Source organism: Tribolium madens, unplaced genomic scaffold (assembly GCF_015345945.1).
Source record: "Tribolium madens isolate multiple individuals breed KSU strain unplaced genomic scaffold, Tmad_KSU_1.1 Scaffold_7;HRSCAF=85;Tcas5.2_LG10, whole genome shotgun sequence".
In the NCBI taxonomy this organism is placed as follows: Eukaryota; Metazoa; Arthropoda; class Insecta; order Coleoptera; family Tenebrionidae; genus Tribolium; species Tribolium madens.
The window spans coordinates 5,551,781-5,566,603 of NW_025401050.1; the positions used below are offsets into that span (position 1 = coordinate 5,551,781).

At 31.6% G+C, this 14,823-nt stretch overlaps 2 protein-coding genes across 4 annotated transcripts; both read left to right on the plus strand.

Moving 5' to 3' along the window:
• The first annotated feature begins 1,426 nt into the window (after nucleotides 1–1,426).
• Nucleotides 1,427–8,397, plus strand: LOC123009708 (15-hydroxyprostaglandin dehydrogenase [NAD(+)]-like). 3 transcript variants are annotated; one of them, XM_044406193.1, is made up of 7 exons: nucleotides 1,427–1,596; nucleotides 1,647–1,761; nucleotides 1,811–1,917; nucleotides 1,965–2,299; nucleotides 2,343–6,956; nucleotides 7,016–7,870; nucleotides 7,920–8,397. In XM_044406193.1, the coding sequence occupies exons 1-5, from the start codon at nucleotides 1,501–1,503 to the stop codon at nucleotides 2,470–2,472; spliced, it is 783 nt and encodes a 260-aa protein (XP_044262128.1). In that variant the 5' UTR covers nucleotides 1,427–1,500; the 3' UTR covers nucleotides 2,473–6,956; nucleotides 7,016–7,870; nucleotides 7,920–8,397. The 3 variants fall into 3 exon arrangements, with proteins under 3 accessions (XP_044262128.1, XP_044262129.1, XP_044262127.1); XM_044406194.1 differs by having other exon boundaries at nucleotides 2,343–6,952; XM_044406192.1 differs by having other exon boundaries at nucleotides 2,343–7,870.
• Nucleotides 8,398–12,980: 4,583 nt separating this feature from the next.
• Nucleotides 12,981–14,726, plus strand: LOC123009709 (odorant receptor 43a-like). Its single transcript, XM_044406195.1, has 5 exons — nucleotides 12,981–14,105; nucleotides 14,152–14,250; nucleotides 14,295–14,397; nucleotides 14,445–14,600; nucleotides 14,646–14,726. Exons 1-5 carry the CDS (start codon nucleotides 13,774–13,776, stop codon nucleotides 14,691–14,693), a joined length of 738 nt encoding a protein of 245 aa, XP_044262130.1. The 5' UTR covers nucleotides 12,981–13,773; the 3' UTR covers nucleotides 14,694–14,726.
• The last annotated feature ends 97 nt before the right edge of the window (nucleotides 14,727–14,823 follow it).

Genomic DNA, 14,823 nt, shown 5'->3' on the forward strand with positions numbered 1-14,823 from the left:
AACCGGAACTGCCAACTTTCTTTATTAAAATTACCATGAATGAATTTACTAGTGATGGCAACGTTAAGACTGTTTAGCATTTCCATTAAAAAAAAAGAACAGACTTTAGACACTGAACAGGCAGCACCTATCACCTGACAAAGAATTGCCTACTTTTAGATATTGTGGCTTCTGCAGGAAGAGCGATGGTTTAGCCCCAGTCCCAGGTCGGATTCATGTGAAAAATCCATTGTAAATTAATTTTGGGAACGATATTCGATCCATTTCGTTTTTAGAAAAGACTCTGTGTGATCCTCTAGTCAATTATTTGAAGATGATTTTTCACCTGCAAGTTTGTGAAGTTGCTTTCTTTCTGATGGTGTTCAAGTGCTCATAACGATTTTGTACGACAGATAAACGGTACCTACAGAAGTGTATAGGGTTTCACAAACGAATAAACACAGGTGCGTTTCAAATTTTGTTGGATATCGACTATGGCAAATTATGGACTGAATTCACAAGACTAAATTGTTTCAAGTAATGTAAATACCAACTATCAACTTATGTCTAACGTTTGGCTGAATTGAAACCACACTTTATGAAAATGACTCAAAATAAAGAAGAAAAAAGTGGAAACAACGATTCCATGTTTGTAGGTGTATTACGTATAGTCATCACAACAAGGCGGCAAATTTAACAAAAATTCCAGAGGTAACTTGATGCTCAGGCATTTATAAACACCTTGTATAAAACTCCAAAAAAACCATTACATTTCGAATTTCAATAAATTGTTCGTATTAAGTAGGCCTAACGTGCCAAAACGTCAAAATAGACGCATGGGAGTTTCCAAAAATCAACCGTTTTCTTGCTGTAATCCTTTGAAGAACTAAGTTTTTTAGATTTTTTGTGTTCAAAGACGTAATTGTGCTTCTTTGGTGCCATAGGTAATAATTTTGGGCCGTACCCAAGAGGGGGGGATTAGGGGGTTCAAATACCAAATATGAAGATAATGAAAGTTTGATAGTAAAATAATACTTTTTTGAAATTTTTTATTTTAAATTAAGACCAAATCAAAAAATAAATATATTTTTTAAATGTGTTTTTTTATTATTTTTTTCTTAGTTTAAAGAGTAGCTTCAAATTTTAGCAGTTCTAAAGGTTCTAATTTTTTTAAATAAGTAAATGTAAAAAACATCCTTCAAATTTTTTACAATGTTTTATTTATTACAACTTAATTTTCAATTATTAGAAAACTGATACATTTATTGTTTAAACTACACTATTAAAATGCTTCTAATTACACAAAACAATAGAACTGCAAACACAAAAAAAAACGTAATTTATTTTAATAATTCCATTTTGCGTCAATACTATTAGTTCAATTGAAACTCTTTAACTTTTAACTGACCTTCTCTTTATTTATGTTGTTACATCGAGAGTGCTTAATCTTATCACAATACTACATAAATATTTACTTAAACACATTTAGTTTAGTAAAACTACAAGTGTGCAGAGTTGACTATGGAAACAGTGAGGGACAAAGTAGCCCTTGTTACCGGGGGTGCTAGTGGTATTGGCTTTGCTATGGTTTGCGAGTTACTCAAAAATGGGACAAAAGTAAGTTTTTGACATTTTTCAAATAATTTTGACAATTGAGTGACACACAGGGTGTGTCAATAGTTGACATAAGTGAGGAGAGTGCTCAAACGGCACTAAGCGAATTGGGGGACGAACGAGTGACATTTATCAAAACTGATGTCAGTTGTAAAGAACAACTACAAGGTAAGGTTTTTGACAATTTTTCGTTTGACAATTTTTGGTTTTCGCAAAGCCGCCTTTGATAAAACCGTCGAGAGGTACCACCAACTTGACATTGTCGTCAACAATGCCGGAATCGTCGACGAAATCGACTGGAAACGCACAATTGACATCAATCTAGTACTCAAATTGTCAAATTTTGACAATTTTTAAGTGTCAAATTTTAGATTGCTGTGATCGAAGGGACGTATTTAGCGATACAGGAGTACCTCCCCAAATACAAATCGGGGGTTGAGGGGGTGATAGTCAACACTGCTTCAGTCCTAGGACTTTGCCCTCTTCAAAGTACCCCCATTTACAGTACTTCTAAAAATGGAGTCATTGGTTTGGGGAGATCACTAGGAGGTGAGAAATTCTACGACGAGTACCAAGTCCGGGTACTTACGATTTGTCCCGGATTTGTGGACACCCCCATGACTAGGGTAAAATCAAACCCGAGTAAAGCTTTATTCCCGGATTCAATGTCCGAAGATATCAAAAAAATTAATAAATTTGCCATAAAGTGAGTAAAAATTGTGTTTTTTGGTGTTGAAATGTGGTTTCAGGGCTGAAAAAGTGGGTCAGGCTTTGATCGAAGTGATAAAAATGGGTGAAAATGGGTCATTGTGGGTGGTGGAGGACGATGACCCTCCTTATCAGGTTGTGATACCTCACAGAAAATCAATGAAAGTGTAATTAATTGAATTAAAACTGTCTCATTATTGTTGAAATTGAAAATCCGGTTTTCATAATCTGAAATAAACCAATCGAGGAATTACACAGTTATTTTGTTTTCTACCTGTAGTAACATATTCCGGTTGACATCGAAAAGTCCGGTTCCGGTCAACCGGAGCGGCTCTTGTGCTTTCATCAACATGAACAAAATATGTTTCCGGATTCGTGAATCTTTTGCATTGTACCAATCAACTCCGTAAATAGCATCAACTAAACTTTCAGCCTGAAAAAGCTTCAAAATCACTGAAATCTAACCGTAAAACTTTTACTTCAATTTCAAGATTGCTGGCTGAAAGAAACGTGAAAGAGCTTTGCATGATAATACCAACCACATAGATGACTCCTAAGGCAAATTGACCAAAAGTTTGGGCCCTAAAACAATAAAAAAATATTTTTTTTGTCTCACTTATTGAGCAGGAAGAGTTCAATACATAACCCCTTGATTGATAGCAAATATTGGAGGAGAAAATATAGTCTTAATTTTTTTCTGTTCTCTGAAACAAGTTTTGTAACCCCAGACTTAAAAAAAAATTGGCTTTGGATTCTCTCATTTTAAGCGAAAAATTGTTTTTTTTTTCATAAAATAATACACGGTACCAAACATAGAACGTTGCGATTAATACGTTATTTCAAAGTTATCGCTAAATAACCAATATTCTGAAAAAATTGCAAAAACACTAAAATTAGGGGTGAAACAAACACTGTTTTTTGCGCTCCTGGTAACATTTAAAATCACAAAAATGCAAAAAAAGTGAAATTTTATATCACAATTATGGCAAAAGTATCAGAGTTATCACAAAATCGAATATAATAGTTAACAGCACCTCAAAATATATAAGTTAACATGGGTCTAAATATAACTTTTTACAATTTTTTTAACCAAAGTTTATAATTCTTACGAATTTTTTTGTCAGTTTTTTCGTAATTTGGCAAAATCATATTTAAAAAAATTAAACATTTTGCATCATACGGATGTAAAATGTTTCGAAGAGTCAAAAAGCGTAAGGAATATCAAAAAAATTCAAATAGTTTTGGGCAGATTGTTAAATTATCAATTTGTGTTTTTGCGTGATTTCTAAACTTTAAACGGAAAATAGATTTTTTTTCATTAAATACTACATTATAAAAGTTCTTTAACGGTAGCAAACATAAAACGTTGCAAATAATAAATACATAATTTTGAAATTATAGCCAAATGATCAAAATTTATAATAAAAAAATTAAAATTGGAATACTGTTTTTTGGGATCCTCATAATTTTAATAATCTCACAAATCTACAACACAGCATTTGAGTGTTCCGAGGAGTTCAATAAAAAACTGGAGAATTCTAAATACTTTAGAAGTTATTAACATATTGTGAAATTACCAATTATTGCCTAATTTTGGGTTTTCTCAATACTTATTAACAGCATAAAAATGTTTTTTTTTTGTAAAATAGTATAATAAAAGAGCTTTCCAACGGTACTAAACAGAGATTGTCACTACTGATAATATCAGAGTTATTGCCAAATGACCAAAATTTTGAAAAAATAAGAAAATTCTGAATTAGAATAAACATTGTTTTTGCGCCTTTGGCAATTTCATAAACTTGCAAATGCATACAACAGTTCCGAAAATTTTCGAATAGTTCAGAGGTTAATGACGGATTTTGAAATTACCGATTTTTGTCTAATTTTGCAAATTTCTCAATAACTATTAACGGCACAAAAATATTTCAAGATTGCTGGCTGAAAGAAAAGTGAACGAGCTTTGCATAATAATACCAACCACATAAATGACCAAAAGTTTGAGCCCTAAAACAATAAAAAACATTTTTTTGACTCACTTATTGACCACGAAGAGTTCGATGCATAACCCTTCGATTGAGAGCAAATATTGGAGGAGAAAAAATTCCGAAAAAATAGTCCTCATCTTCTTGTGTTCCCTAAAACAAATTTTGTAACCCCAGACTTGAAAAAAAAAATTACTTGAGTAAAAAGTTGTGATAATTGGCACAAATCTTTAATTTTTCCAAACACTTTCCTTCGTGTTTTTGGCTCGAGTCTTGACCAATTTCAATCGATTTCAGGTTTTTTTTCAGTAAGACAAACTGAATTTCAAGCTCAGCTCCCATGAGGAGGAATGTACCATCCATGATCACCGCCACTGGTATACTCTCGGATAAGCACACAACTTGCCAGAAATAGACCACAGCAGTGGCGTGCGTGAAATTGGGGACCCATGAAGCTTGCGGTAAATCAACACTTTCGGCAAAAACCGGAGTTAGGTAGAAATAAGCCAACATAAAGACACTAATAGCACTCAAACTCTTCATGACGGAGTCCCGGAAAAGCAACTTTTGGCGGAACTTTTGGCCCAAATTTTTGCCAAATTTCTCATAACTCCAGAATTTTTCCCGATCGTTGATTATGTTTTCGATCAAAGAGGCGTGTTTGAGGACTGCTAGTTTGCGACCAAAGACCTGGAATTGACATTTTGAGTGGTTTTTGAGGTTTTGAGGATAGTTATACGTGTCCATGGGTGGATAAGGCTTCACAAGTCCGAGCAATTTCGAAAATATCGTGATGCATGTATCGGAAATTGTAGACAATAAACGTGATTAGAGTGAACATGATGGGGGCTAGGACGTATTTGAGGAAATGTGTTTTGAGTGTTTTGTGGGTTGGAAGGTAGCCACTTAGCTTGAATATGGTGGAGACGTACAAGAAATGGTCGGGCATTTTGAGGAAATGGCTAATTTGTGTCGTGGAGGGTTTTTATAACAGGTGGAATTTTTATCTTTAAATAATTTTGTAGTTTGACCTAGAATCGAGCTGAATTTGCAACCAATCAATTGTAATTATTAACTAGAAGCAATTAAAAGTTGCTCGCGTTTCTTTTAGAGTTATAATTATTCGTCGTAAAAATTTTATTGGCTTGGAAGCGCGTCCAGATGATATTTTTGCAATTTTAATAAACTTTTTTGAAATCAAAAATTTGGTAAATTGATTTTTTTTCCAAACTTTACAGATATGACACTGTTTTATGGAGTTACTAGAGGTGAAAAAAACAGTTTTTGGTTCAATTTTATTTTCTTATTTTTACGATTTATTCAAAATTTTGGTCATTTGACTATAACTCTGGATTTATCAGTCGTAACATTCTGCTTGGTACTGTTAAAAAACTTTTCTAATTTTCTACTTTCCAAAAAAATCATTTTTGTGCAGTTAATACTTAGTTATGAAGAAAAATGCAAAATCAGTCAAGAATTGAAAATTCCAAAATCCGTCAATAACTTCTTAACTATCCAATATCCGGTTTTCTCAACGCTATTTAATTCCCTGGAACATTTCACAAAGTGGCATATGTATTTGTAAATTTGGGACATTGTAAGGAGCGCAAAAACAGTGTTTGGGTTTTACATTTTCGTATTTTTTCAAATTTTTGGTCATTGAGCAATAACTCCGGAATTGTCAGTAGTAATAATCTCTGTTTAGTACCGTTGGAAAACTTTTTTATTATACTATTTTACAAAAAAAAATCATTTTTGTGCGGTTAGGATTGAGAAATCCCAAAATTATACAAAAATTGGTCATTTGAAAATACGTTATTAATTTCTAAAATATTTAGAATTCCCCAGTTTTCTACTCAACTTTTTGGAACACTCAAATACTGCTTTGTGCATTTTTGATATTATTAAAATTATTAGAAGCCCAAAAAACAGTGTTTGTTTCAATTTTGATTTTTTTTATTTTTGCGATTTTTTCAATATTTTGATCATTTGGCGATAATTTTAAAATTATGTATTTATTATTCCCAACGTTTAATGTTTGGTATCGTTAAAAATCTTTTTTAATGTACTATTTTATGAAAAAAAAAATCCATTTTGCGTTTAAAGTTGAGAAAACTACAGAATTGATAATTTGAAAATTTGCCTAAATCTATTTAAAATTTTGGATTTTCCGTACGCCTTTTGACTCTTCGAAACATTTTACATACGTATGATGCAAAATGTTTAAATTTTTAAATACAGTTTTGCCAAATTACGAAAAAATTGACAAAAAATTCGAAAGAATTATAAATTTTGAATAAGAAAAAATGTATAAAGCTAGCTTAGACTCATGTTAACTTATAGATTTTGAGGTGCTGATTTACTATTATAACCGATCTTTTGTGAGAATCTTTTGCCGTAATTTTCATTTAAAATTTGCCTTTTTTGCATTTTTGTGATTTTTTGAAATCACCAGGAGCGCAAAAACAGTGTTTGTTTCAATTTTTTATTTTTAAAGTTTTTTCAAAATTTTCTTTATAAAATTCAAACCAATCAAATCAAGTTATTCATCAAACAACCCTCAGTTCAGTTAAATAATAACATCGCTTACTAACTTTTTGCTAATTAAAGAAAGATACACATACGAATATAACAGTGAGTTGCGGAAACATGCGTCGTCGGTACCAAAAGTGGGTAAGATTTTAAAACTTAGGTTTTAATTGTTAATTTTCTCAACCCATAACATTCTTCAGATCACCAAAAGGTACCAATCTGATCTGTCTTTTTCCATACCACAAAAACAAGATGTAGAATTATCGAAAATGTGGTTTTATAGTCCACGGAAGGTGTAAATACGAACATGCAGGGAACCAAGCGCGTTTTTTAATTATTTGCCTCTAGAAAATAATAATTAATATAAATTAAGGTAATATAAAAGATATGATTGTATTTTAAAAATAAAATTTTGTCTAAAACATGTATTTTGTATTTTTGATTTATTTTTAATACAGAATAATAAATTGAAACAAAACATGTTTTCAAAATTGCCGCCTTTTCTAGTTCTCGGGCCAGACGTATGATGATGCCAAACAGAAACTTTTAAAAATCATTAAGTAGGCGTTTTATTTTGTAAAAAAATAGGTGTTCTGTGGTTTGAAATTTACTTCAAAATTTTAAATTATGTTTCGGTCGATTTTATTCTTCGCATTGCTTTTATGCGTAAATGGTGAGGGAAAATATGACCTCAGAAAGGTGGATTATCGTTCGAAAAGATGCTACGATAACGAAAAATCTTCTGGTTGCGATTGCAAACTGCAAGGAACTCGAACCGAAATATTAGAGAAAATGGAAGAATTTCTTCAATTATATCTAGACAATCACAATTACTTCGCTTCTGGTAACGAAACTCGCGGTTTTGCCAAAAAGGCTATCAACATGATGGTCATGAACCATGAATTTAAGGCACGATGTTACGGAAGAGGTCTTTTTGACGGATATCACGAAAAATGTAGAATGTTGCAGAACAATAAAACAGCTTCACAGAATCTCGCTGGAACAACCTCTAAAGACACCAGTTTTAAGCAGTTGAAAAGAATTATCTGTAATTGGTAAAAACTTGAAACTGTTTGATAAGTTCTCATTTTTTTTATTTCGAAGGTATCACAAGTCAGAGACATGCAGGAAGATATTCATAAGGAACTTGGTGACATGGGGGAGTATAACATTGGACACTTTGTGTTGGTGGTGTGCCAATAGTGTAGGTTGTGCTCGAATTTAAACAGCAGATACGAAAAATTTATAAGACAAATTTATTCATCCGATTTATGTACAAGATTTAATTTGCTACTACGCTATGAAGGATCTTGAAGGAAGGATTAACTCGTTAGGCGATCCGATGTAACGCCAGGAAAGCCGTGTTCCAAATTTCCAGAAGGAGAGAAATACAATAAATGCAACACGAAATGTACCTCTTTGTGTGGAGAATTAGAACCGGTGCCGACCGAAAAAGAGTTTGATTTTGATCAAACACAATCTCCAAAACAATTCCTATCCAATAACAATTCCATTCCAATAGTCATTTTTATTGCTTTGTTGGTGGTTTCTCTCTTCTAAGAAATAAACTGCTTGAATTTTCTGATGCTTTTGTAACGACAAATTTCTGTATTCAAAATTTCAGGAAAAATAAACCATGACACAAATGTTGGTTTTTGTTAAAAATATTGATGGGCGCCGACTTTTCATATTTTCACAAAAAACTTGATAAATTAATCCTTTTTTTTCAGATCTTCTGTACAAATAATTTCTATAAAACAGAGCACTAATAATAATAAAATTTCTTGTAATACCAATTGGTTTAATAACGATATAAGAAAACTGCGAAATACATTACATTTTCATAAATAACTCTAAAATAAGTGATACAAAAAATATTAAATGATTTTGGGGACCCATGAAGCTTGTGGTAAATTAACACTTGCGGCAAAAAAAGGAGTTAGGTAGAAATAAGCCAACATAAGGACACTGATGGCACTCAAATTCTTCATGACGGAGTCCCGGAAAAGCAGCTTTTGGCGGAACTTTTGGTCCAAATTTTTACAAGTTTCTCATAACACCAGAATTTTTCCCGATCGTTACAAATTTTTTTGCCAGTTTTTTCGTAATTTGGCAAAATCATATTTAAAAAAATTAAACATTTTGCATCATACGTATGTAAAATGTTTCAAAGAGTCAAAAAGCGTAGGGAAAATCAAAAAAATTCAAATAGTTTTGGGCAGATTGTTAAATTATCAATTTTTGTGTTTTTGTGTGATTTTCTAAACTTTAAACGCAAAATAGATTTTATTTCATAAAATAGTGCATTAAAAAAGCTTTTAACGGTACTGAACATATAACGTTGAGAATAATAAGTACATAATTTTAAAATTATCGCCAAATAATCAAAATTTTCAAAAAAATCGCAAAAATAAAAAAAATAAAATTGGAACAAACACTGTTTTTTTATTTATAATTTTAATAATCTCAAAAATCTACAACACAGTATTTGAGTGTTTTGAGGAGTTGAATAGAAAACTGGAGAATTCTAAATACTTTAGAAGTTATTAACATATTTTCAAATTACCAATTTTTGCCTAATTTTGGGTTTTCTCAATACTTATTAACAGCACAAAATTGATTTTTTTGTAAAATAGTATAATAAAAGAGCTTTCCAACGGTACTAAACAGAGACTGTCACTAATGATAATACTAGAGTCATTGCCAAATGACCAAAATTTTGAAAAAATAAGAAAATTCAGAATTAGAGGAAACATTGTTTTTGCGCCTTTTGCAATTTCATAAACTTGCAAATGCATACAACAGTTCCGAAAATTTTCGAATAGTTCAGAAATTAATGACGGATTTTGAAATTACCAATTTTGGTCTAATTTTGCAAATTTCTCAATAACTATTAACGGCACAAAAATATTTCAAGATTGCTGGATGAAAAAAAAGTGAACAAGCTTTGCATAATAATACCAACCACATAAATGACAAAAGTTTGGGCCCTAAAACAATAAAAAACATTTTTTTGACTCACTTATTGACCACGAAGAGTTCGATGCATAACCCTTCGATTGAGAGCAAATATTGGAGGAGAAAAAAAATCCGAAAAAATAGTCCTCATCTTCTTGTGTTCCCTAAAACAAGTTTTGTAACCCCAGACTTGAAAAAAAAAATTACTCGAGTAAAAATTTGTGATAATTGGCACAAATCTTTAATTTTTCCAAACACTTTCCTTCGTGTTTTTGGCTCGAGTCTTGACCAATTTCAATCGATTTCAGGTTTTTTTTCAGTAAGACAAACTGAATTTCAAGCTCGGCTCCCATGAGGAGGAATGTACCATCCATGATCACCGCCACTGGTATACTCTCGGATAAGCACACAACTTGCCAGAAATAGACCACAGCAGTGGCGTGCGTGAAATTGGGGACCCATGAAGCTTGCGGTAAATCAACACTTTCGGCAAAAACCGGAGTTAGGTAGAAATAAGCCAACATAAGGACAATAATAGCACTCAAACTCTTCATGACAGAGTCCCGGAAAAGCAGCTTTTGGTGGAACTTTTGGCCCATATTTTTGCCAAATTTCTCATAACTCCAGAATTTTTCCCGATCGTTGATTATGTTTTCGATCAAAGAGGCGTGTTTGAGGACTGCTAGTTTGCGACCAAAGACCCGGAATTGACATTTTGAGTGGTTTTTGAGGTTTTGAGGATAATTATACGTGTCCATGGGTGGATAAGGCTTCACAAGTCCGAGCAATTTCGAAAATAAACGTGATTAGAGTGAACATGATGGGGGCTAGGACGTATTTGAGGAAATGTGTTTTGAGAGTTTTGTGGGTTGAGAGGGAGCCACTTAGCTTGAATATGGTGGAGACGTACAAGAAATGGTCGGACATTTTGAGGAAATGGCTAATTTGTGTCGTGGAGGGTTTTTATAACAATTTTTTATCTATAAATAATTTTGTAGTTTGACCTAGAATCGAGCTGAATTTGCAACCAATCAACTGTAATTATTAACTAGAAGCAATTAAAAGTTGCTCGAGGTTCTTTTACAGTTATAATTATTCGTTTTAAAAGTTTTATTGGCTTGGAAGCGCGTCCAGATGACATTTTTGCAATTTTAATAAACTATTTTTTAATTAAAAAATTTGGTAAATTAGGTTTTCTCCAAACTTTACAGATATGACACTGTTTATGTAGGTTTTGAGAGTCACTAGACATGCAAAAAACAGTTTTCGGTTCAATTTCATTTTCTTTATTTTTACGATTTTTTCAAAATTGATCAGTCATTTGGCTATAACTCTGGTAACATTACTTAGTTATGAAGAAAAATGCAAAATCAGTCAAAAATTGATAATTCCAAAACATTGTACAAACTGTCGTATGTATTTGTAATTTTTTAACATTGCAAGGACCGCAAAAACAGTGTTGGGGCTAATTTTAAATTTTCTTATTTTTTCAAATTTTTGGTTATTGAGCAATAACTCCGGAATTATCAGTAGTAATAATCTCTGTTTAGTACTGTTGGAAAGCTATTATATTATATCTACTATTTTACCAAAAAAAATCATTTTTGTGCGGTTAATAAATATTGAGAAAACCCAAAATTTGGCAAAAATTGGTAATTTCAAAATACGTTAATAACTTCTAAAATATTTAGAATTTTCCAGTTTGTGCATTTTTGATATTATGAAAATTATTAGAAGTGTTTGTTTCAATTTTGATTTTTTTTATTTTTGCGATTTTTTCAATATTTTGATCATTTGGCGATAATTTCAAAATTATGTACTCCTATTTATTATTCCCAACGTTTTATGTTTGGTACCATTAAAAATTTTTTTTAATGTACTATTTTATGAAAAGAAAAATCTATTATGCGTGTAAAGTTGAGAAAATCTGCCTAAATTTATTTAATTTTTTTTGTTTTTCCCTACGCCCTTGACTCTTTGAAATATTTTACATACGTATGATGCAAAATGTTTAGCTTTTTAAATATAGTTTTGCCAAATTACGAAAAAACTGACAAAAAAATTCGAAATACATAAATTTTGAATAAAAAAATTGTAAAAAAGCTAGCTTTGGACCCATGTTACTTATAGATTTTGAGGTGCTGATTACTATTATAACCGATTTTTTGTAGTAAACTTTTGCAGTAATTTTCATTTAAAAGTTGACTTTTTTGCAAATTTGTGATTTTTGAAATCATCAGATGCGCACAAAACAGTGTTTCAACTTTTAATTTTTTTAGTTCTGATTTTTTTTCAAAATTTTATTTATTTAGCGATAATTTTAAAACGTTCTATGTTTGGTATCGTTAAAGAGCCTTTTTAATGCATAATTTTATGAAAACAAAATCAATTTTGCGGTTAAAATTGAGAGAATTCAAAGCCAAAAATTGATAATTTCAAAATCTCCCCAAAACTATTTGAAATTTTTTGGTGTTTCCGACGGCTTTTAACTCTTCGGGAAGCTGTTTACTTATTTTTTGGTCAAAGTTCAGGCGGCAAAGAGTTAACGATAGGTAAAGACAACATTTTCGAGGCTAAAAAAATTTATATTTTTCAAAATTTAATTAATTCAATAATTTTCGATTAAAATAAGGTGTGCATTACATTTATAATATTTAACTGTATCCCGATTTTTAGCGAACTTATACATATATACAAATTCGAAAAACATAAAAAAAATTGATTTTGAGTAGAAAAATTGTAAAATACTGGTTTTTGTAACCTCTTGTATTATACCTAATATTTTACAAAACAAAATATTTTTCCGAGGTTCATAATTGCAAAATTAGACAAAAATTGGTAATTTCAAAATCCGTTGATAACTTCTAAAATATCTAGAATTCCTCAGGGGCGCCAATAAAGTGTTTGTTTTAATTTTGAATTTTTTTATTTTTGCGATTTTTTCAAAATTTTGGCGATAATTTCGAAATTATGTAGCAACTTTTTATGTTAAAAAGTCTTTTTAACGTACTACGAGTATTTCACAAAAAGAAACCTATTTTGCGGTTAAAACTGAGAAAATCACAAAAAAAGTCAAAAATTGATAATTTCCTAATCTGTTCAAAACTATTTTTTTCCGACGTTTTTTGACTTTTTGAAACATTTTATATTCGTATGTTCCAAAATATTTAAATTTTGAAATATAGTTTTGCAAATTTACGACAAAATTTGCAAATAAATTCAAAAAATTTATAAATTTTAACCGATTTTTCGTGATAACTAAATATCAAAAACCGGAGTGGATTGGACATATAGTTTTGTCTAAAAGCACATTTAAAATTTCCATTACCAGAAACAATTATCAAATACATGTTTTACCAACTCCTTGAAACTTTTTCTCCCATTTGCAACCGTTTTGCATATTTTAAAAGTAAAATTCACTAGCATACATGCGACTACTCATTACACAATTATCATACGTGATCGCTCAAGTTTTAATTCGATTAAAATTATCAATTAATCATAAAACAATTACAAAAAATACAGTACACATGCGCCCACTTTATATAAAAAGCTGCACCCTCAAACTGACCTCAAATCGTCCAAAATGGTCACCAACATCAAATATTTCAATTATTTCTATGGCCACACCCAATCCTCAAAATTTCCAAAGTCCTCAAAATCCCTCAAAGCTCGAATTTTCAACTACGTTTTATTTCCAATTTCTTGCTTAATTCTCGCCCTCATGTTGTACAATTTCAGGTTTATGCACGACAACATTTTCGAAATTGCCCAGAATTCCCAGTCGATCACTTCCTTTGGACAGGTATTAACTTTTTAATTATTTTTTTTCTTAATTATTTTTTAGATTGTTACTCGTCATTTGGTCTATGCCCAACACTCTTTTTTATTGGAACACCTGCTCAAAACAGCGTCCTGTTATTGGAAATATGACCCAAAAAGCCCCATTTTGAGGCACAAAATCTCGACTCGAGTCTTTTTGATCAAAAGCCTCAAAACTATGGCGTTTTTTGTGGTCACTTTTATCATAATTTTGCCGTTTTTTCGCCAAGATATCGATTTGCCGCAAGCTTGTTGGGTCCCCGGATCCGGGGAAACAACCCGGATTTTGATTTATCTCCTCGAATCGGTTTGTTTGCTCGAAGCTGTGGTTTTGCTCGATTTGGTCGATTCGGTCTTCTTCCTCATGGGAGTGGAACTCGAAGTACAATTCATCCTGTTGCGAAATGCCATCAAGAGGGTTCGAATCGGGGAAAACAGTGGCCAAAAACACGAAAACTTCTGCTTGGGCCAGCTAAGAACGTACGCGATCTATCACCAGTTTCTTCTCGAGTAGGTGTTGGCACCACTGGTTCCTGAATAACTTGGTGATTTTTAGCCAACACTCTGTATTGAAGAAAGTCTTCTCGTTCTTCTTTTTTCTTCAGTATTTCGTGTTTGTGCAAGGAGTTTGCGTCGAAATTTTTGTCATGAAGCAGTATGTTTTTATTTTTTTATTTTAGACCGTAATTATTTTTCTAGAGCTACTACGATGGAGCAACTTTTTTTCTCAGCTAGTTATATAGCAGCGAACGCTATGGCTCTCTCATTTGCGTTTCTTTCAGCCAGTGATCTCGAAATTGAGGTGAGTGTCAATTTTTTTCAAACAAATTTTTTTAGAGGAATTTTAAGGCCGAGGCTTTGCCCGAAGCGATTTATTCAATCGATTGGTATAATGGTGGTGCAAAAATAGGAAAACATGTTTTGTTTATGTTAATGAGGGCTCAAAAACCTCTAAGGTTAACAGGGGCCGGAATGTTTGGGGTTACCAGAAACGCGTTATTACAGGTATTTTTAGAGTAATTAAATTTGGTAATTAATTGGGTTTTGCAGGGGTATCGACTTGCGTTTTCAATTTCGACAATTTTAAAGCAAGTCTAATTGGATTAAGTAGAAAAATAATTAATTAAGCACATTTAAGTTTTAGAAAAATTAAATTACTAGTTTACTGAATTCAAATTGTAATTAATTAAATAAAGCTTTAGATTGGCAACAAGACTATTATTTTATT

Excerpts from the sequence above, each read along its gene's own strand:
- LOC123009708 (XM_044406192.1), top strand. The coding sequence starts at position 1,501 with ATGGAAACAGTGAGGGACAAAGTAGCCCTTGTTACCGGGGGTGCTAGT. Across the intron at positions 1,597-1,646 it reads TACTCAAAAATGGGACAAAA|GGTGTGTCAATAGTTGACAT; the intron begins GTAAGTTTTTGA and ends AGTGACACACAG. Across the intron at positions 1,762-1,810 it reads TTGTAAAGAACAACTACAAG|CCGCCTTTGATAAAACCGTC; the intron begins GTAAGGTTTTTG and ends GTTTTCGCAAAG.
- LOC123009709 (XM_044406195.1), top strand. The coding sequence starts at position 13,774 with ATGGCGTTTTTTGTGGTCACTTTTATCATAATTTTGCCGTTTTTTCGC. Across the intron at positions 14,398-14,444 it reads CCAGTGATCTCGAAATTGAG|GCCGAGGCTTTGCCCGAAGC; the intron begins GTGAGTGTCAAT and ends AGGAATTTTAAG. Across the intron at positions 14,601-14,645 it reads CCAGAAACGCGTTATTACAG|GGGTATCGACTTGCGTTTTC; the intron begins GTATTTTTAGAG and ends TGGGTTTTGCAG.